Source organism: Gadus chalcogrammus, chromosome 20 (genome assembly GCF_026213295.1).
Source record: "Gadus chalcogrammus isolate NIFS_2021 chromosome 20, NIFS_Gcha_1.0, whole genome shotgun sequence".
Classification (NCBI taxonomy): Eukaryota; Metazoa; Chordata; class Actinopteri; order Gadiformes; family Gadidae; genus Gadus; species Gadus chalcogrammus.
Window position 1 is genome coordinate 4,308,410 of NC_079431.1, and position 22,044 is coordinate 4,330,453.

General features: G+C 46.3%; 2 protein-coding genes across 5 annotated transcripts in view; both read right to left on the bottom strand.

Annotated features, from left to right (window-relative positions):
• Window positions 1-1,140: 1,140 nt before the first annotated feature.
• On the bottom strand, window positions 1,141-6,246 carry hnmt (histamine N-methyltransferase). 4 transcript variants are annotated; one of them, XM_056579676.1, is made up of 7 exons: window positions 6,114-6,246; window positions 5,641-5,793; window positions 4,881-4,933; window positions 3,884-3,991; window positions 3,596-3,726; window positions 2,976-3,069; window positions 1,141-2,490 (listed from the first exon to the last, which is right to left on the bottom strand). In XM_056579676.1, exons 2-7 carry the CDS (start codon window positions 5,775-5,777, stop codon window positions 2,129-2,131), a joined length of 885 nt encoding a protein of 294 aa, XP_056435651.1. In that variant the 5' UTR covers window positions 5,778-5,793; window positions 6,114-6,246; the 3' UTR covers window positions 1,141-2,128. The 4 variants fall into 4 exon arrangements, with proteins under 4 accessions (XP_056435651.1, XP_056435650.1, XP_056435649.1 ...); XM_056579675.1 differs by having other exon boundaries at window positions 5,641-5,821; XM_056579674.1 differs by having other exon boundaries at window positions 5,641-5,796; window positions 6,114-6,245.
• A 4,094-nt stretch (window positions 6,247-10,340) lies between these two features.
• Window positions 10,341-22,044, bottom strand: part of thsd7ba (thrombospondin, type I, domain containing 7Ba) — a 115,565-nt gene continuing 103,861 nt past the window's right edge. Inside the window, exons 21-28 of the mRNA XM_056580342.1 lie at window positions 21,441-21,586; window positions 19,593-19,764; window positions 16,268-16,441; window positions 14,517-14,612; window positions 12,717-12,799; window positions 11,693-11,885; window positions 11,252-11,339; window positions 10,341-10,441 (exon numbers count right to left, since the gene is read on the bottom strand). Coding sequence (XP_056436317.1) covers window positions 10,360-10,441; window positions 11,252-11,339; window positions 11,693-11,885; window positions 12,717-12,799; window positions 14,517-14,612; window positions 16,268-16,441; window positions 19,593-19,764; window positions 21,441-21,586 — 1,034 coding nt within the window. The 3' untranslated portion in view covers window positions 10,341-10,359. The remainder of the gene's footprint in view (window positions 10,442-11,251; window positions 11,340-11,692; window positions 11,886-12,716; window positions 12,800-14,516; window positions 14,613-16,267; window positions 16,442-19,592; window positions 19,765-21,440; window positions 21,587-22,044) is intronic.

Sequence of the window (22,044 nt, forward strand, 5' to 3'; positions counted from 1 at the left end):
ATATCGAAATTCTGTTCATGTTTCAAATTATTGAAGATACAATTGTGTTGAGTTAAAGTTAGGAAGTTAAGTTAGGAAGTTACAAAGTCTGAAGTAGGCTAGTTGAATAGTCAGAGAAATTATATTTTAAATGTAGAATATCTTTAGTTTATCCTTAGTTTAAAATATAGGCTATTTAAAATCTAAATGGCACAAAGTGATTCCAAGGTAATCCTAACATTTTAAAGGGGACATATTATGCAACCATGTGTGAGTGTGAGCCCTTATAAGCCGTTTCTAAAATCTGCACCTTCTGACATCACTAGTAGAGGTGTCCACCTTGATCTGTGCTGGATAAATGCGCAACGTTTGCTTCAGTCCACTGGGCAGGCTGGTAGACTGATCCTTCCAGCGCACATCTAGGTGGACACGCCCACTAGTGATATCATATGGGGCAGATTTTCGAAACAGCTTGTAAGGCTAATCACACTCACACCTGGTGGTATAATGTCCCCTTTAAGAAACAATAAAACCTAAGAAGGACAATAGTTGAGCGCGGCATGCAGTCCTCACCTTCTTTAATAGGTCCATGCCTCACCTCATAACATAGCCTACTGTAGCGAGCGAGCAGCACGGGAAGGACGAGTGGGGAGCAATTATACATCCCTCGCAGCCCATAGGCTAAACGACTGCGACAGTTGCAATTTATTACAGAAACATCCCACAGAAAACCCACTTTCTCAACCGATCGCAATGTATGTCTCACTGACGGTGTCGGAAACAATAACTCAGTAACATAAGTACAGTAACGTTACACAAATATAAATACACACCCACAGAGACAAACCCATCACTATGTCCCTGCCTGCCGCAAAGGACCTAGGAGGGCGCCAGAGGTCCCACTAGCAATAGTCCCAGGAATCCCTTGCGGCACCCGGAACACGGCGACCACGACCACGGTCGCAACAGTACCCCACCGCACGCACGCACGCACGCACGCAAGAACACGCACACACACACACACACACACACACACACACACACACACACACACACACACACACACACACACACACACACACACACACACACACACACACACAGAAGAGCTCAGCTTTTCTATATTTAATCAAATGTATTCAAACATGATCACTTCAGCTGTTTATTTAACTCTTTACTTTATTTGTTTCTAACCATTTTAAATGGCATGCATGTTAATTCCATTTAAACTTTTTTACATCCCTTCACTTGATTTAAGCCATTTAACATTTCTTTATGTCTTAAACTATCCAACTTTACTCAAAACATATTTTCATCCTCATTTTGTACAGCACTCACTCCAGTTTCTACAGGAAATGCTTTTTCTAGTTCCATCCCTACCTGTAGAGCTAGAGCCTTGGTTTTACAATATGAGTTATTCCCCTCATATGGCTAGTTTTATAGCACCCTCATATGGCTAGCTAAGGTATTGACATCATTAACAAATCTGTCTTAACGCCTGGAGAATTATTTGCACAGCTTGCTTAGCCGTTTTGAACTTATATATTCTCCACAGTGTTTATATAATTATTCAGGTGAATTCATTACGTTAGGGCTAGGGTTAGGGTTTTGTTTGTTGGAGAAAAATCTGTTCAGCAAATGCAACCATGGCCTGCGTTATAGGTAGATTGCTGTTTACTGCATTGTTTCAGATTGTGCTCCCAACAAATCAACATTTAAGATTGTTACGTGATAGTTGTAATTAAAGAATATATAATATAATATAACCATCCCTCAGAGAACGGACTGGATGTCTCACGCACAGACACAGACGATTTAGTTCATTAATAAAAATATTTAATCTACAGGTAAATCTAACAAAATTATATTTATATTTTTTAAGATTTCAGCGATCTTTAGAAGGTCCTCCTCAATGCTAAAGGCTCAGTTATGGTTCCAAGTCGATGCAACGCAATGCCCATGCAGATGCTTCGAGGCAGTCGTCAACTGTTTTGGTCCTGCGTTGGATTTTAGTGAGCGGACCAATCACAGCCCTTGTTGCTGAATTTTTGGGAGGCGCACGTCAGGACCTTGCAGTGGACGCAGGGAGAATCCGCACGGACGCAGTGAGTCTGTTACGTTGTGTCAACATGGAGACCATAATCAGGCCTTAAGGCAGAGGGTCCAGCACCAGAGCCTCCAGGCTGTTGTTAAAGATGACCTTCCCATCGGTCTCCACGCTGCAGTCCGGTTGCCGCAACATCTCCAGGACCCCCGCCTTAAGCTCGGCCGGCGCCGTCCGGCTGAAGTCCAGGACCTCCGTCAGAAAGTCCAGCAGTAGCTCCCCCTTCTCACTGCCCTCCACAAAGCACTCGCTGATGTCCAGATGGGACGGAAGCGCGTAACTGCGGTAGGCCACGCCCTGGGACTCCAGGCCGCTCTTGATGTCCCTCGTGGTCACACACTGGCTGATCTCGGTGTTACACAGCTGGCTCCGGTACTTCCGCCACAGCTTGCCCCACCCACTCCTACCTAAGGGTCCAACGCACACACGCACACGCGCGCACACACACACACACACACACACACACACATGCGCACGAGCACAAGCAGACAGAGACAGGCGGGTTGAATCAAGCATCAGATGTCTCATGCGCTTATATTATTTTACAGATTAACTGCTTGATTGTTGACTCAAAAAAACATGGAACCAAAAATACATGTTGACATGGAATTTGTTATAAGGTATTATACCGGCTCAATGTCTACCGGTAGAAACATGAACGTTTTAAATGATATAGCATCTAACAACTAAATCCAATGATGCGCCACACATGAAGGCAACAGTCCTTCAAAAAAAAAAAAAGGCAATAAAATACTTTAAAAAAAAATATATATCTTTATCTAGTCATACAATGTTTGATGGATTGCCTCTCCTGGATGCAGTAATAAGAATTGCATCGCTCTATAATCACTCGTAAAGAAATTGATGGAGCGATAAAGAAATGTCGATGTACCAGAAACGAGAATAATGGGAAGTTTTCCATTCTTGTCGAGTAGACTCTGGAAGAAGCGGACGGTGGCGTCTGGGTCTTTGACGTAGTAGAGCATCTGTTCATTCAAACACAAACGCAGAGAAATTGGCTGGCGAAGCGGTCCAGAGAATGGCTAATTAATAGTCTATTAACGACAGGTGTTCACGAGTGTGGGTTAATTGCCATGAAATGTGGACAATTAATGTGAATGGAAATGTGTCACATGAGTGGCACATTGATTGCATGCTCTTTAATATTCCTAGTCTAGGAGAGTCATTTAGTACAGCTTAATCTGGAATGATTATCAGAGTGTGCATGACAGCCCTGGTCATGAGTAACTGGAAAATCATAATGATTTTGGTGATGGAAAACTGAAGATGGTAGGTAAACTCCTTATTTTGGTTAGTGTTCGATGTTGTGGGGAGCACACATATACATTTGTAACATGTTAACATATACATAAACGTTAAAGAGCCACGTAAACAATCTATGCCCGTGATGTTACCAGAAAATGGGTCTAAACTACAATACCAGCATGTACTCAGACTGAAGAAACCAATGTGATGTGCAGCATTGGCGCTCATAGTGGGAATCTTATTCACCTGTATCATGTGAATGAAGTCTGCTTTCTTGCTCATCTTGTTTTCTTTCCAGTGTTGTTCAAACTCAGCGGCAGTGTTCTTGTTCCAGGTGAATTTAATATAATCTAAATCTGGTGTCTTAGACAATAAAACTATTGGAAAAAGAACACAAGTGACCCCCAGTTAGTTTGAACTACTTTTCTTAAAAGAGGTAAATCAATTACAATTGGTATAAACCGTTAATCCTACCTGACTCGGATCAGCAAGGCTGAAAGAGTAAACGTGAGATAATACGCAGTAAATATGTACCTTTGTAGTTATGTATCTGTTGGCTGCTGGGCTCAATCACTTGGTTGTCCACCGTTATGCTTGGATGCTTCTGACGGATCTGAGAAAACATCTCCAGGTCTATATCACCTGCAACCACAGCAACAAGCAGACTTGACCTCTCATTGGACAAAACGCCTCCGGTACTGACTCTGATTGGATGTTTAATGTGTTTTACTAATCCTAAATTCCACTTAGTAACAAAATCCGCTCTGAAGTCAAGAATGAAAGTGTATGCATGCAGGAATGTTTAAATATGCCTTGGTGGAGTGTCAGCCTTTTTGATAAAATGTAAACAGCTACCAAGTTTTATTAAATGAAAGGTATTAGCATGGACATGTTCCACAAGATAATTGGCAGTGAATGACGCTTAGCGGCACATAGCTACCTGCACTACACACATACTTACACCTATTTTGTCAGAGACGGAAGGCGAAAAATAAAATGACGATTATTTTTGCTTGTTCAATTTGTTGCAGAGCCACTTGTTAAACAACACTTGTTTGACTCTTATGCAAGTGAACAGCAGCAGATGTGGTCAGCCGAGCTCGTGTAGCATGTAAACTCTCAGATTAGCATCAACGTTACCCTGAGGGTATAAAGTCATTAATTCAGATGCCATTAGGAAACCCGTACCGCCATCTACTCTGTCATACTGACATGCAGGTGTCGGTGTGGCTGCAAATACATTAACAGAAACATTTAATCGGTTTTGACATCACATTCTGGCATTCTTGGCGGAATAGACTCTCTGTCAAAATGCAAGCGCTCAAACATAAATGCATTGCAGTAAACAAAAAACGTATAATTGCCTCTATTGACATTGTCTGCCGTGGATGGTTAATATTAACCCAACTGGCAGGACAAGTTGCTGACAAAGGCTGTCGTCCAACTGAGGATCTGTAGATGAACATGTTTGAATGGAGGCTCCACAAAGTTATAATGTCACTAAGGTAGAGAATGCCTGGTAGGTTCTCACCTGAACCGCTTCCCACTCCGAAGACATTCAGCTCAGCCTTTCCGTTGCCGACACTAAAGGTTACATTTGAACACCGTTAGCACATTGTTGGTGGGTCCACACTGATCCTCGTACCAGCACCCTCTACACCTTTTGCATATAATATCCGTGTGTTGAACCATTATTTGGCATTAGCTGGAAAGATAAAATGTGAGTTTAATAATCAAGATCAGTTAATAAACACAAGGCAGGAGTGATAATGTTGTCGGAATCTCAGCAGTCCTGTCTAGCTATAAAACCCCATTGGACCCTTAATAATTGGCTCATTTTTCAAAAAACATGTGCAACAGCAACAGGGGTTTAGTGGTGCAGGTGCTGGTCAGGTTTAAAGATTAACAGGAACAGCTACGATAATAGCCGTGATGTTAACTGGTTATGGAGGCAAGCTGAAGAGTCAGGCGCGATAGAGACATAGGCTTAATTTTTTTTTAATGATTCCACCTAAATGCAATAAATGTAATCTGAATACCTCCATAACAAAATAAAGTAAATCTGGATATTAACGATCAAGTTCTGCATATAATTCCAATGAAAACAATGAAAGTGAATCATAAGAACACGTCACTTACTGTAAGCATTCATTTTGCCCCTGCCTTTTAATGTTTTTGTCAGTTTATTTTTTTGCTTTTTTGGGGGTAGGCCTTCATAAGTCAAACATGTTCTGAGAACGCGGTGAACCACTGGGACTTACCAGTGGTTCATGCAGTGGTTACTGGATTACCTGGCTAGTTCCCCCGGCAGTATGCCCTGAATGAAGTCCTGCATGCACTGGTGCTCAGAGGAGCGCTCCAGGAACAGCTGGAAGGACTTGAGGTACCGCTCATCGTCCTCCACCAGGGACCTCAGGGGCGATGCCATCGCTGCTGCAGCTCGTCTGCTGGAGTGGTCAATGATTCGGTTAGCTGACGAGACATATAGGTTTGTTGATACAATTGAAGCTGATAGTAGGCTACGTGGTAAAAAAGCGGTTTTACGGATAAAGACCTTTCCGATTCTGTAGAGTGATTTTCTATTCAGGATCCGACATTGAACCATATCAGAGTATCTAGGTGCGATACATAGCAGCGCTATTCCTCCAGGAAAGGAGAATATGCATGTAGTTCTAGCACGCTGTTGCTGTTGTTCAGCGAATGTGTCAGTATTCAGATCACGCATGACGCAAGTCTCAAACACAACTTAATATATTTCACTCACATGTGTTTCGAGGAAATGTGCAGTGAAGCGACAGCCTGGCATATAAGAGTGTAAGTATACTGTATAAAAGATCTGCTGCAAGACGTTTAACTGCCACTTGGCTCCGCCCTCTGACTCGCTTCTTCCTGACTGTCAGGTGTGACTCACAGTTTAACTCTACTAACACCAAAACTAGTTTAACTACTAAACCCAACGCCACAGTTTAGGGTTAGGGGGGGAGACTCTTTTTATATATTAGGTAAAAAGATCAAATTTGCAGCAATTGTGTGATAGGTTATACAATAAAGAAAAAACAACGGTGGGCCTCTTCATAACTAATTTATATTTTTAATTCAATATTGTAATATATTTTATTTTATTTTTTTACAAACCTTCATTTTTGGTGCCCCCCCAGGTATTTGGACCCCTTCGCACTCTGTGTACTCTGCGTATAGGGAGCGGCTGACCTGCAATCCATGTAGCCTAAATCATTCACTTGTATTTTACGTGGTGTTCAAGTGTGATACTAATTTGAATAAATAAAGGCCATCTTTGTGTGCCTTATGGGTGACCAAGCCTACAGAGATAAATTAATGGGCGGCAGGGGCCCTAAAAAGTTCAATTGGGCCCTTTTTTCCTTTTTGCAAAGATATATTATATTCCATCATTCACTCAGCTGTACCATAAAGGGTTGCATGAATAAATAGTTTTTTGTGTGTTCTTACATCATGTTCGGGTCGGTGTAATTTGAATAATTCTATTTATTTCCAGGGATTATCTTGCTGGTGCTTGGTGGGGGTGCTTGACGATTTAGATTCAGAAGTAACACCTTAACCTGAAAACACATCAGACAGTGAAACAAGCCTACAGAAAGCGCCAGACACGAGATGTGGCGTTGTCACGGCTAGTGACACACGTGTGTGCTACATTCAATTGCGCAACGGATTCCCATTCCATGGACCCATAAACCTGCAGCTACTATGAACCCATTGCCAACAGATAAAATGCTGGCGCAAGTAGAGAGAGCCGGATATCTTAAAAAGATTATAAATGGTACAGCCTTATACATTTAGATTGGGCTATGATGAGGACATTTCTATTCAAAACAATGAAATAGTAATAGATTAAATGTTAATTAAAAATGATACAGAGAGGCTGTTATAGCAATGGAATAAATAATACAGCTCCAAAACAGTAGCCAACAAAGCGAAAGTGATCTCATCTTTTTCACAATGAATAGGACCCAAGGGCATGCTACAGATAAAATCCATGTGTACAATAGGACACCTATGGGTTCTTTATTTGCCTAATTGATAAACCATTCAAGGTTTCATTTCCATTTTATTTTCAAGACAATTCAAATTTGTCAGTGTTAAATGGGCCCCAAATATGGCCCTATTCGAACGTATTTTCCCACACCTTGCAGCAAAAAGTACGGCCAACCTTTCTCTGTTCCTTGAAATATTACACTCAAGCTCAGCTTAAAAAATCCTCCAGTCCAGTAATTGAACTGGAGGCAATGGTTGAAGCATGATTTAAACTAAACCTCATTCCCCCCCCCCCCCCCCCCCCCCGAGACGATCCCCCGAACCCTGAAGACAATTACAAACTCCACCCTGGGCGGTGTCAGCCACTTACAGTGGATGAATTGGACATGACAGGGTCCTGCAGCCCTTTAGCCCCGCATCAGGCAGCCTCGTCACCGCCGTCCTGATCCCCCCCCTCCTCATAACCGACCGCGGCGCCCGTAAATAAATGAATTAGATCGGACAAAAAGATTTTAATACCGATTCCAATCGAGCCCTGGGGTCTATCAGAAGGGTGGGGGAGGAGGGGGCTGGCAGCACCGTGAGTCTTATCAGCCCCCCCCTTTTATACGCACGGCAGAGGCTCGGGGCCTCGGAGGAATGGCCATCAGAAGGTAATTATAGGCATGGAGACAAGAGAACAGAGGAGTCAATGGAGATCACCGTGGGATGCAAGCAAAGTGAAACTCATCAAGATCGACTCGCACCTCGCTGCTCCCCGTCTCTCGGTCTGAAGGAACAGGGCTGAATGGCACTCGTGGAGACTCCCGTGACATGGAAGAAAGATGCAGTCGCCCCGCGTAGAATGTACAACAATTTATTTGCCTTTGTCACCATCTCTTTCCCCAACCAGATACACACGATAGCCACACAAATGGTTTGATATCAGTGTAAATAATGATTTAACATACAGTCCAAATACTCTGTAATAACGGCCATGAAAATGATAAGTCTGACATGACAGGCCTCAAAGTGGTTGGCTGCAACCTCTAATAGAGAAGATATCAGAAGGTGGCCAATCATTTGGTCTTTGAGAAATCCATAACACGTTCGTCATGTCCCAAATGAAATATCTTGAACGTCATCTGTATTCTGTCGTTTTGACGAGCCAAATATCAATGGAAACATATCTAAAGTAAACAGCAATCAAATGTTTTGGTACCATGTAAAACGGGGTCATTGCAAGGTCACTTGTAGCTTTAAACCAGAAAAGATCAAGCATGCATACATACAATGGCTGTTGAAATAGAATCGTTCTTGAACGATTCTAACAACCAGATAGATTATAGTTATTTGTGAAAGAACTTTTGGGATTCACAATTGAAAAATAAATTGAAAAGAAACAACGAAACTCAATTGGTTAAGTGGTACACTTAAGTGCAAGAAGACAACCTATGATTACAGTTTAAAAAAAAATCTGGGTCTAATGAATAATGCGGTCAGCAGTTTGAGATTATTTGGGTTCAGAGGATGCAGTGATTTGTAAAGAGTGCTGGTGGAAAGCATTGCCACAATACCGGGCTGTAAGTGATTTGAATTTGAAGCACTCCTCTGGTCTGGACTGCATAAAAGATCACCCTTTTCCGCTCTTTAATTTGTTGTTGTCATGGCAGCAGAATGAAAGATTTATCGAAAACACAAATTAAGAATGAATAAGAAGAATAAATCATCAGCATAAACCCACATTGTCTTCATCGTGAAAAACGACAAATATCCATGGTAAATAAATATATAAATAAATACATTCAAGTCAATCACTTAGTTCTTTCAATTACCATGAGTACATGGTCCCTGATGTTGTGCTGAACAGATTCACAGATTTAAAACACCTAGATGGCATTATGCGATTAATTTCCTTACAACCAAACCACTTTTAAATGTAATTTAGTCGTACCTTTGACGAGAGTTGGGAGAAATTGTGGGTCACTATGTTAGTACTAAAAGAAAAAGTCAAGGCAAGCTTGCATTTGGTTTACTCAGAATCCCTACACACACATGCATGCACACAAACGCACGCACAATCACCCACGCACACACAATCAACCATACCCACAACCAAATATGGCATCGTAAACATAAACACAATTCAACCCACCGTTACAGTTTAAACACTAGAAAAGTTGTTTGAAATAAAATCAAGAAACAGAAAAATGAATAAGCACTAATGTAGTGCATAGAGCTCTTTTTCTTTTCGATCAGTTTGTCAAACAAAGGCTTGGTTTCACAACATGGGACCTATTGAGATATCTTTAAAAGTCCCACAAATCAAACATCCACATGTTCCGTTGGTCCAACTTCCCCAGTCTCTGAACTGTGTCTGCCTCACCAAGGCGACGGATGCCTGTCTCTAGCCCACAAGTGTGCCTGTCTCCATCACACAGGTGCCTGTCTCCATCACACAGGTGCCTGTCTCCACCACACAGGCGCCTGTCTCCACCACACAGGTGCCTGTCTCCACCACACAGGTGCCTGTCTCCAGCAAACAGGAACCCTCCTTGGGGTTGGAGGAATCTGCGTTTAGTCCCTAACACACCTCTACACGAAGGCATCTCGATGCGTACAAAGTCCACAAGAGAACATTTTCTCTGTACGTTATAGTCTGTCAAAAGAGTTTTAGAGACTGAAATCCAATCATTCGGGACGACACGATAGCATTTTGGACACGATGGGACTACGGTCGTCGGGTTCGTCCCGTGTTCGAGAGCACGGGACGGGTCAGTCTTTAAACTTGTTGCTCAACCCACGAGGCGTGACGCGTCCGCTGGTCACCGAACGTCCGGCTAATGACCGCCACCGACCCCGGAGCAACAGTGGTACGGACAGACCAACAGCCAGATGGAGCGGGTGGGTGGTAGGCAATGCGGTGTGGGGAAAGAGTCTGCAGGGGGGGGGGGGGGGGGGGGTTCTGCGTCTGTTCCGGGCCAGCTGCGTTTTCTCGCGGAGGTGAACGAGAGGCGGGGTCACATGTCGGCGTCGCCGTCGTAGGCCAGGGTCAGCGCCTTCTGGGGCGGGGAGGACGACTTGGGGGGCTTGAAGGGTTTACTGCGGAGACAGGAGTAGAAGACGGAGGGGGCGTGACACGACACAAGCGTGAGATTTAATCGGATCACATTTAACGGAGCGGCACGGACGACAGTCGGGCCTAACTGTGACACTCGTACTCGATGAGGGGTTTCATGAGCGTGTTGCCTGCGTTACAGGTCTGGCGGCTCGCGAACCGTTTGCTCATCCTCTCCGAACTGCGCCGTCTCTGGCCCATGAAACGAGTCAAACGGATATGTAAGTCCGTCCGCACAGCCTTATTCTGACGAGCGTCTGTGAGGCAGATGAAGTCAACAAACCTTCGCTGCTGTAACGGCTTGACACAGATGGCGACCCAACACTGATGCCTGAGTAAATCCTAAGTGTAGAATTGGCGGCCAAAAGTGACATGACGGTTCTGTGGCCTATTTTTGTACACTACAAAAGTCGGTAAGGCACCAAATGTAGTCATTGTTTACCATGGCGTTTGCTAGTCAGGCCAAACAAATATAGGATATTTTTTTATCTTCAAAATAATTTAATAAAAGCATCATATTTTATGGTGGCCCCTGTGATGGAAAGGTGGGTTGTTTTACTTTTAATCATTTCAACTTTGTTTCCAATTCCTTGTATTGCCTAGCAACCCTACATGTTCCTAGTAGTGTCTAACATTAACTACCCCTTGTACCCTAGGTAAACCGTTCAAAAGGGAGCAGGGATTCTTCTGCTTGATGAGAACCCAGACAACTCTGTCCTTAGCTAACATTTCCCTGATTTGATGAAATCTCTAAAGTAAAACATTTAGACATCCAGAGGAATAAAGATACATACCAGAGCAGGAATGATACAGTAATTACAAACAGTATTAGGATGAATCCAACCGCAGTGACGCCGTAAACCCACAGCCTAAGTCTTCCATCTGTTAAAGCAGAAAACACAGACGCTTTAATCCCGTCCATAGATTAGAAATAATACGAATATTTCTTCAGCAAGCCTCACAGGCGAGGGTTTCTGCCCAAAGTCGAGGCAAGAAACTCTGCTTTAGAATCACACATCCGAGAAAGATAATCAATTAAAATAGTTTAATACTATAATTAATAAACTAATACAACTACCTGAAATGATAAAAAATAATAATAAACACAACATTCCTACTAATATAGGACAGGCATTTTGAACAAGTTTTGAGACCCCTCCTGCCATTTTGAATGAGAACAACGGTCGGGAATGTCTCTTATACACTGAAACCGACCCCGACACGGTGGTCAGTACCTGGGCCCACGGGTCGCAAAGACCACTCACTGAAGAAGTCCTGGGTGTGTGGCGGTCCCGGTCGGAACCTCCCGGAGTTGGTCTTCACGTCGGCCTTCTTGTGGTCCGCGCCCGGAGTTCTGGTGCAGTAGTCCAGGAAACCGTGCGCAGTCATCACCTCCGTGTAGCCACGCTCACACCCGCACACCCCACTCTGTCTCCGTCAGGGGAGGGAGAGGGGGAGAGGGGGAGAGGGGGAGGGAGAGATTTAAGGCTAACCCTGACGCTCGGTGGCAGTGATAGCTGATTTATGATTCTACTTTCGAAATGCCACTATACATTGAGACGTGGAGCACATCGATGACGCGATCTACACTTTCGATGAAACGAGTTCTTCAACGGATGAATTTCAGAATATTTGTATGATGCCAAACTACAACAGTCAAGTTGTAGTCTCAATGATTAAGATTGAGACCTTCACAGTTATCAGGCAAGAAACTACATAAAACTTAAGTAAGCCACAAGCTAGTTGAAAAGAAACAAATTGCGGCTTTGAACACAAAAATGTAATACGTGTTGTATGTATATCGGTGTAGTTACTTTGGTTTGAGTTATTTCACCATGAAGGTCCAACATTAGTCATACTACTCATTTCACAACTCAACTTACTTTCAGTTACAATTGACATCCACTAGGGGGCAGTACAACTTTAAGCTTAAACGTCCATTGCTGCCCAACAAACCTCATGCAGCCCCGGCACCTGCATGTGCACGACTAAACCTACATCGTTCAACAGCTATTATCTGGTTAACTTCTAGCTGTGTGTGTGTGTGTGTGTGTTTATGTTTTTAGAGAACTTTATAGTTTCAAAGCTGGAGTGAATGAATCGAAGCACAAGCACATGCATGCCAGACAAGCGCGCGCACAGACACACACACACACACACACACACACACACACACACACACACACACACACACACACACACACACACACACACACACACACACACACACGAAGCCTGTGGGTGGGGCATCGATCTTACCGGTGTGCAACGGGAGAAAGGTTTGGTGCACGGAGGGTGACAGTAGCGCACCGTGGTTGGGCTGTTCTGAGAGAAGCACCCCCCTGGAGGAACACACACACACACACACACACACACACGTAGTTAGACACACAAACACACATGTATGCACACACACGAACACACAGTCACAGACGCAGAAATACAGTTACAGACACACACACACACGCACAAACGTACACAGTCACAGACACACGTATGCACACTCACACACACACACAAACACACAGATAGTCAAAGACACACAGACATACACACATTATCACCACTGCACCGTTGATCAGCGACTGAACGGTGTGTCATGCCAGATGAATGACGAGACGGACCTTATCAGGCCGCCTGATCAACCTGGGGAACATTTTAATTCCACCGTGGCACAATTGTGTGTCAAAATATAGAAGAGTGATGCCTCTGGTTCCTCCCGCTCAGCGTGGCGAGACGGAGGGGGCGAGAGAGAGAACAAAGAGAGAGAGAGAGAGAGAGAGAGAGAGAGAGAGAGAGAGAGAGAGAGAGAGAACAAAGAGAGAGAGAAAGACAAAGGGAGAGAGCAAGCGAGGGAGCGAGAGAGACAGGGTGAGACAGGGACAGGGAAAGCGGGAGGGAGAGAGAGCGCTGGGGTGAGAGGCTATTAGAGAGGAAGAGAGAGCGAGAGGGAGAAGGAGAGAGGGAGAGGGAAAGGTAGGAAGAGAGAGATGGGGTTGAGAGGGTGACAGAGAGCGAGCGAGAGAGGAGGAGAGAGAGAGGGAGAGCTGGGGGTGAGAGGCTGAGAGAGAGGAAGAGAGAGCGAGACACCGAGGGGAAGGTGTGGAAGGGGGGGGGGCGGATTACTCCTGCTGCGTGTGCATTCGGTGCGGACAGGTTCTTAGTTCCTCACAGCATTAAGATCTCCTTTTACCCTCCATTTAAAGCGCAGCTCCCCCAAAGAGCAGCACCCAGGCTCGCCTTTCCCTGCCCAAAGCCCCCTCTCCCCCCCCCCCCCCTCCGTACCACCCATGCGTGCGTTTACCATTCCAGCGTTTCCCGCGCCTGCATGTGCTACTTCATTTCCAACCAATACAAATGCGTGATTATATTTATATGGATCCCTTGCCGGCAGAGTCGCAGGCTTATTGATCACTTATGTTTGTGGGGGGAGCAGAAATCAATGAGCGTTCTGCAGAACGGGAAGATCAAATAAGAAGGTGTTAACTTCCAGAGGAACACTGCACCAAAACGTCCCCCTCACTAAATGATGCTCCTGGCACGCATCTTTATGGGTGTCTCCTCAGTCCATGACTGGACACTCTGTATGTGTGCGACGATGTGTGTGTGTGCGCGCGCGCGCGCGCGCGCGCGTGTGTGTGTGTGTGTGTGACCATGTGTGTACGCGTGAAGGTATGTGTGCATGTATCACAGAGGAAAAAAAAAGAGCAGATAACTTCAGCTGATTGCAGTGTGTTATTTCCCCTGGCATCAATCGTGCATGCGTGCGCACGTTTGTGTGTGTGTGTGCTGGTGCATGTGCATGTATGCGTGCATGTGTGTGTGTCTGCGTGCATGTGTGCGCCGGGCGGCACGTGCGTTTCCGTGTGTGTGTTTTGCGTGTGCGCATGTGTGTGTGCATCTCTGCGTGCGTGCAGGTGCGTGTGTACATGAGCATGCGTGTGCGTGCGTGCGTGTGTGCATTCGCATGTGTGTATGCGTGCGTGCACGCATGGGTCTGCGTGTGTGTGTGTGCATGCGCTTGAGCCTCCATGCGGTGCGCGTGCGCCCCGGGCCCACCTGTGACGTTGAGGCCGTCGGAGCGCTGGCACCACACCTCCCTGGCGTTGTCCCTCCAGCCGCCCGTCCGCCAGTGGAAGTCGTAGCACCGCCCCCCTTGACCAGGGGCAGAGCCAGCAGCACAGAAGCTCATTAGCCGTCGGCGCTGGCTCACGCGCTCAGCCATGACTACAGGCTGCCCGTGCACATCAGACAGCCAAGCCCCCTACTCCTTCTCCAACAGTCGCCCAGAGCCAGCCCCTCACTCTCAGCAGCCCTGACCACTCTGGCACACCACTAGGGGTATAAATAGGATTTATTTCTCTGTTGTGTGTTGTGGGATAGATGATGGTTGTTATCAATATGAACAGAATACATACATTGATGTATTCTGTTAAACCTAAATATATTCAGCTAACCCTAAATATGTATCTCAACAGGATATATCTTTGTATATATTTTCTGTAGAGAGTATATTTATGCCAACGGTTGCCATGCAGAGAGCCGCTTGTTTGTTTGGTCTCTTCTTTCCTCTAACCCTAACCACTCGCTTATTTTCTGTCCTGCCCCAGAGTCAAATAAATGTGAGGCATAAAAAGAGATGAAAGAGGGCTGCTGGGGAGATGGGCTTTTGTTTTATTAAAGAAGTGCTCCGCCTTCCTGGCGGGTGCTTTTGGGTCAGAGCTGGTTCCGTGTCGAGGCTTGGTCAGGGACAATGCAGTCCCTCTCATCCCTTCAGTTAAACATTGAAGAACAAACAGCAGGGAAAGCAACAAGTGCGCTTTTTGATTGCCTCCGGTTTACGAAGGTGAAGTCACTTGCCACAAATTTGTACGGCACACAATGTTAAACAATCCGCTCGCTGGATCAGAAAGAGAAAATCGCAATCGCCTGAAAGAGCCCATGAACTCGCAACGCGTTTCATCATAGTCTTTCTGAACTTTCGATTCATACTAAAATAAAAAATAAAACCCAACCCAAGCAGGGTCTCAAATTCACAGTTCAAAGTATGCTCCCGGACATGGTTTGAGCTGTAGAAGACTCAGGACTACAGTTGGACCTGGGTCGTGCTCAGGTTTGAAAGTTGAAGCATGTTTAAAACGTGCAAAAGGTCTGCTAGGACCTCTGTTCAAAGTACTGTGTACCTTTACAGTAGTAAGTACTTTGCATCTGTACAAGTACTGGGTGCCCTAACAGGGAAACATAGGTTTGCTGTGTACCTTTACAAAGTTAAATACTTTGTACCTTTATAGAGATAAGTGCTGTGTAACTTTACAGAGTACTATGTACCTTCACAAAGATAAGAACTGCGTGCCTTTACTGGGAAACATAAGTGTGCTGCGCACCTGTGCATGGTTAAGTACTGCATGACTTTACAGGGAAACATGAGTGTACTGTGTTCCTTTAAAGAGTTAGGTACTGCGTACCTTTACAGAGTTAAGTACCGCATACAGGGAAACATGAGTGTACTGCGTTCCTTTACAGAGTTAGATACTGCGTACCTTTACAGAGTTAAGTACCGCGTACAGGGAAACATGAGTGTACTGCGTTCCTTTACAGAGTTAGATACTGCGTACCTTTACAGAGTTAAGTACCGCGTACAGGGAAACATGAGTGTACTGCGTTCCTTTACAGAGTTAGGTACTATGTGCCTTTACAGAGTTAAGTACCGCGTACAGGGAAACATGAGTGTACTGCGTTCCTTTACAGAGTTAGGTACTATGTGCCTTTACAGAGTTAAGTACTGAGTTCCTTTACAGAGCCAAGTGTACCTGTGCAGGGCTGGGTCTGGAACACCTGTCGGGGGCAGCTGTCCTGGTTCTCCAGAACCTGGATGATGACGGCCCGGGAGCGAGCCTGACGCCCAGTGGTCTCGAAGCTCCGCCCCTCCAGGCAGGTCAGCTGACAGGAGCTCCATGACGACCACTCCGTCAGATGACAGTCTCCTTGGGTGGGGGGAGGACAATGTACAAAAGAATGAAGCATTAACGGCCCATGTCCACAAATGTTTGTTTTCTGAGGGTCTTTTTGCAACTGTCAAATGTTTTTTGAAAAGTTTTTATCGACATTTTTCAGAAGGCGCCGATGTCGTCGCTGTCACTCCTTTTTCAGGCAACCAATCGTATATGAGAGTGGGCGGGACTCGTCACCCTTGCAACCAAGAAAATGGAGGAGAGACTCGTTCTGGCCGTGTCCGTCGATCCGGATCTATCGGATACGTCCGTCAGAAATCTCGACAGAGATAGTCGGTGCTCATGGTGCGAAAATTATGTCAAACAAATAAAAAAATTAATATAAATAATAAAAAGCAAAGGGACGACATCGGTCTATCATAGAAAATGGGGGTTAGAGTGGTGATATGTTGGAATCAAAACCCGGGTTGAAAATCAAAAATCCTCTCTCATCACAAGCGCTTCATCCACGTGCTGCCGAGCGCCCGGACAGCGCTGTTCCGCTAGAGAACCACGGGGCCACGGGTTCTTAACCATGCACCACGGCCACTGGTGATTATGAAAGCAGTGCTGTTTCTCCGACGAACAATTGTTTTTGTTTTTGTGCTCAACTTTGCCTCTGAACCACGTCGTCGGGAAAAACATTTTTAAGTGCCTTCCGGGCGAGAGAGTGGAAAATTAGAAGCGGATCCAGCCGTTTCCCCAGACGTCTGCGGCAGATAATGTGCCCCGACGCAAACAAATAACTCAAGACGGCAGCGGCGCGCGCCGGAAAAAGAAATAATGAATCACGCAGGCTATAAATTACACAAGGCGCTCCGTAACTCAAAGGAGCGTGGACGAACAGCGGCATCCCACATTGAAATTCATCTGTCATTAAAAACAAAAGCAAAACAACCGAACCAAGACCAAAGAAACACGACAACAAGACAAACACAACGACCGAGGGACGAGTCGGCTCGCTGGCGGGGAGACTGATCGGCTCTGTGACGGACGGACGAGGGATCAATCTATTCTGCGGGCGCCATAAATAACACAGAGGCGTCCTCCCGGCTCAAGGTCGAGACCGGCTATCCTCTCTCTGGCTAAGGACGCCGGCGCCTGATAAGTTCATCCGGAGCTGCATAGCCGCCGCAGCTCAGCTGAGCCCTTTGATCGCCCCCCCCCCCCCCCCCCCCCCCCCCCCCCCCCCCACCCCCACACACACACACACACACACACACACACACACATACAGACTACCCACCCCCCCCCCCCCAAACCCGACCCTCCATTAACCACTATCTGTGGACTGAAGCGTCTCATTATGCTTCATCTTGGTGGGGATCCGTTCAGTCATTCAGTCGTGGTATGAGCCACACACACGCAGACACACACACAAAGACACAGACAGACACACAGACACACATAAAGGCACGCCCATAAAGACACAAACACCCACAGAGACACACACAAAATCAGGCACCCACATACCCATCACACACACACACACACACACACACACACACACACACACACACACACACACACACACACACACACACACACACACACACACACACACACACACACACACACACACACACACACACAACAAACACTCATACACACACACAACAAACACTCATACACACATGCCACGCTAAACACACAGACACACACAAACTCTCAAGTGCATAAGATATTTATATCAAAAAGAGAACAGAACAGAAGCGACTTAGACAGACACACAGGCACTAAGCATACAAAGCGCTAAGCACACGCCAACTCGCAAGATACATCCAAGGGTGGGGGCTAAATATATATACGGCCTTATGTAAACACACATTGTCGTTATTCTTTCTAAGTATTGTCTGTTTTCCCCAACTAAGCGGTTGTGTTTGTACACAGCTGTGTGGCTTATTACACAAAACCAATGCAATCCCAGGTTGGATCGGCGCCATGATATGAAGTCGCATGAGAGAATACATAAAATGAGGTGACTTTGGGGGTCCTTCGGCGCAAAACAACGGAGGAATCGAACTGGCAATCGAATGAGCCACCCGCGATCCACTGTTGCCCGCAAGATAGCTCAGCGACTCGCGCTCGCAAACATGCGCTCGGCACCAAAGACTCAAATAGATCCTCATGGACTGCGACACGACGAAACACAGATTATTATTGCGAGTTCTCTACATGGCCGAAATTGAAGCAGGGGACCTTCGTTGCGATACAAACCATGCAAGGGGCCCTGGCCGATGATTGTGTTTGGTAGCGAGGAGCTATGGTTATTCAATGTTATAAAATACATTGGAGATTGAAAAATAAATGAAATATTGGCCTCCCAGGTGCAGGGTAAAATGGCTCTTCGATTTCACCTCTGGGGAGTCGGCCTCCGAGTGAATAAAAGCTTCAGCTGCGCGAATGAAAGGACATGGTCTCGCTGAGCGAGCCCAGACAGAACAGAAAGTCTGGGAAACAGCGTTGATTAACTGTGTCAAGAACCGCCGGAATGTCAGGAGGAGGTCTTGATTGACATGCAAGTGTGACCAATAGCGGGCCGTATGCCAGCAGCAGAACTTCTAGAAAAACAGCCCCATGGTGGAACAAACGTGAAACAGGATGTATTTTATTAACAGTTACTCAACGGTCTGCAGACGGAAAAAGATTTGCCGGCGGACTGAACAAACGCATGGATGTCAAAGAGAACTTTAACTATAAGAATAAACCTGACTAGACCTCGTCACGCCAAAGCTACGTCTTCGTATCTATGGATGACAATTCTGACAGCCGATGAGCATCGTGTCTTGCGTTCCTTGAAGGTGCAGCGTGATTGAGCTTGCTCTACTTATCAGCAGTCCACGCTAAGACTTTCATTTCACTCTTAGGACTCCTCCTGACACAGTGACTTTAACTCTGTGCTGCTTTTATCTTACTGCACGCCGTCTTATTATTTTAAGAAGAAGTACTGTTTTTAGTATATGTGTTTAATGTCTCTTATTCATTCTGTATTTTATTCTCTGGTTTTATTCAATTGTTCTGTACAACCCTTGCTTTGTAAAAGGTACTATACAAATAGAGCTATTCAAGTTCTTAAATGGCAGAGTCTGTGGCGGCCGTGGCATGGAGGGAGGGGCTAGGTATGGGGAGGCTGGCGATTGGTTACCTGGGCAGGGCACGAAGCAAGGCAGCTCCATCTCCTGCTGGCTGTGGCGCTGCACCCTGTCTCCACACAGACGGTCGGCCACCGGCTGGGTGGAGAGGGTGGAGGAGCCGGTGGCCCACTGCACCACGCACGACAGGCTCCGCCTCCTCATCCCCTCGCCGCAGTCCGCTCCCTGGGGGGCACAACGCGCGCCACATCAACCCTCACGCACACACAAGGCGCTCCGAGAAGAAACTCACACACAGGTACAACAGGTGTGTGAATACATGTGTGTGTGTGTGTGTGTGTGCATGCGCACACACACACACATGTATGCAAGGATGTACAACGCATGAATGTGGGCATACACACACACACACACTCACAGACACACACATACACCACAAACCCACACACCAACACCACACACACACACACACACACTCGAGCACACGCACACACACACACACACACACACACACACACACACACACACACACACACACACACACACACACACACACACACACACACACACACACACACACACACACACAAACACGTATCCGAATCAAACCCAAAAGATCTTCGACCATCAATATTAAGGGATGCTTAAAGGCTGATGGTGGATCCGGACCACTGACACATGCTACTCCTCTCCTCCAATGTCTTCTGACGGGGAAGATGCGGCGGCCATCTTTAGCAGGGGAATAGCCCGCAGGCTAACAGCGCGCTTTTATCTGCTCGCCATTAAAGTTGATCAAAGGGAAAAACGCACGCTCACATGTGACGTTCACAATTAGTAAACCCCGAAGTGATCAGCCGCACATTGGTGCCTGTTTCCTTTGTTAATCTGCTCGTACGAGGGGGCTGGGGGGGGCGGGGGGGGGGGCTTGGTGGGGCTGGGAGGACTCCGGGGGGGGGGGGGGGGGGGGGGGGGAAGGGAACTGGAAGACATTCAATTAAGGCGTCTATTCAGCCTGGATCCAGTACAGAGCCGGCTACATCAAGAGGGAAGCAGCCTTTGGTGGCGCCGGTCGCGTCGTCTGCCTTTGCCAGTGTGTGCTTCTATTAACGCTCCGCGTCTCTTTGTTTTCCTTCGCTCATATATTTTCTTGCTTTCTTATATTTTTGTTTTTTAAAAAGGGATGGGTCTCTGTGTCGAGCAGCACGGCTCATTTGGAAGGGCTGAAGACACGCGCGCGCCTTCTGCATGTTAAAACCACGACTGTGTTTTGAGACTGTTGCCTCACCACTACGGGAATACATGATATAAAACGTAAGTAAAGTAAAGAAAAATAAATGGTAGCAAAGGGATTGAGGAAATGTGTAAGAAGCGACTTGTCCCAAGAGTGAGACTAAATATGCATCGAAGGGGCTGTCGGTCATTTTAAATGACCGACAGCCCAAATGAGACTTAAAGAGAGAGGACAGAAACTAGCGTGAAATATTGAGACTTTGAAACCAAACAACTTCCCTCCCCTCTCTGCCTCCTCCCTCCACACTTCTCTGCACCATTGATAATATTTTATTTCACACACCTGTGATTGACAAGTTAGATGAATGCTTTGAACCAATCAGGGATGTGATGCTCTGATTGGTCAGAAATGACCCGGGAGCGGTCTAAAATCGAAATGGTCTCATACAGAGGCGGGCCCGTTCCACTTAAAACGGATTTGAGTAACAATACAGCCACTCATAGCTGCATGGGACCAGGACCCAGACCTACCTCCACGGTGCACTGGGACCAGGACCCAGACCTACCTCCACGGTGCACTGGGACCAGGACCCAGACCTACCTCCACGGTGCACTGGGACCAGGACCCAGACCTACCTCCACAGTGCACTGGGACCAGGACCCAGACCTACCTCCACGGTGCACTGGGACCAGGGGCTGAGCAGCCAGGAGTAGCACGGCCTGATGGGACAGGACCTGGTCTGGAGGAGCTGGCCCGGACACGGACGCCCCTCCTCCTCAGCCGGATGGAGGACCCTCCTGGAGCGCGTGGTCTGACCTGGGACAGCACAACACAACACACTGTAACACTGTGACACAACACACTGTAACAAAACACACTGTCACATAACACACTGTAACACAACACACTGTCACACAACACACTGTAACATAACACAACAAACTGTATCATAACAACACCGTCACACAACACACTGTCACATAACACATCACACTGTCACACAACACACTGTCACACAACACACTGTAACACAACACACTGTCACACAACACACTAACATAACCAACACACTGTCACACAACACATTGTCACACAACACACTGTCACACAACCCACTGTAACATAACACAACACACTAACATAACCCAACACACTGTCACACAACACACTAACATAACCCAACACACTGTCACACAACACACTAACATAACCCAACACACTGTCACACAACACACTGTCACACAACACACTGTCACACAACACACTGTCACACA

Bases quoted from the DNA above. Each gene is read 5' to 3' on its own strand.
- hnmt (XM_056579676.1), bottom strand. From the start codon at position 5,777: ATGGCATCGCCCCTGAGGTCCCTGGTGGAGGACGATGAGCGGTACCTC. The intron at 3,992-4,880 runs GTGAGAACCTAC...CTGTGGTTGCAG, and splicing joins CGGAGTGGGAAGCGGTTCAG to GTGATATAGACCTGGAGATG. The intron at 3,070-3,595 runs GTGAATAAGATT...TTGAATGAACAG, and splicing joins ACTTCATTCACATGATACAG to ATGCTCTACTACGTCAAAGA.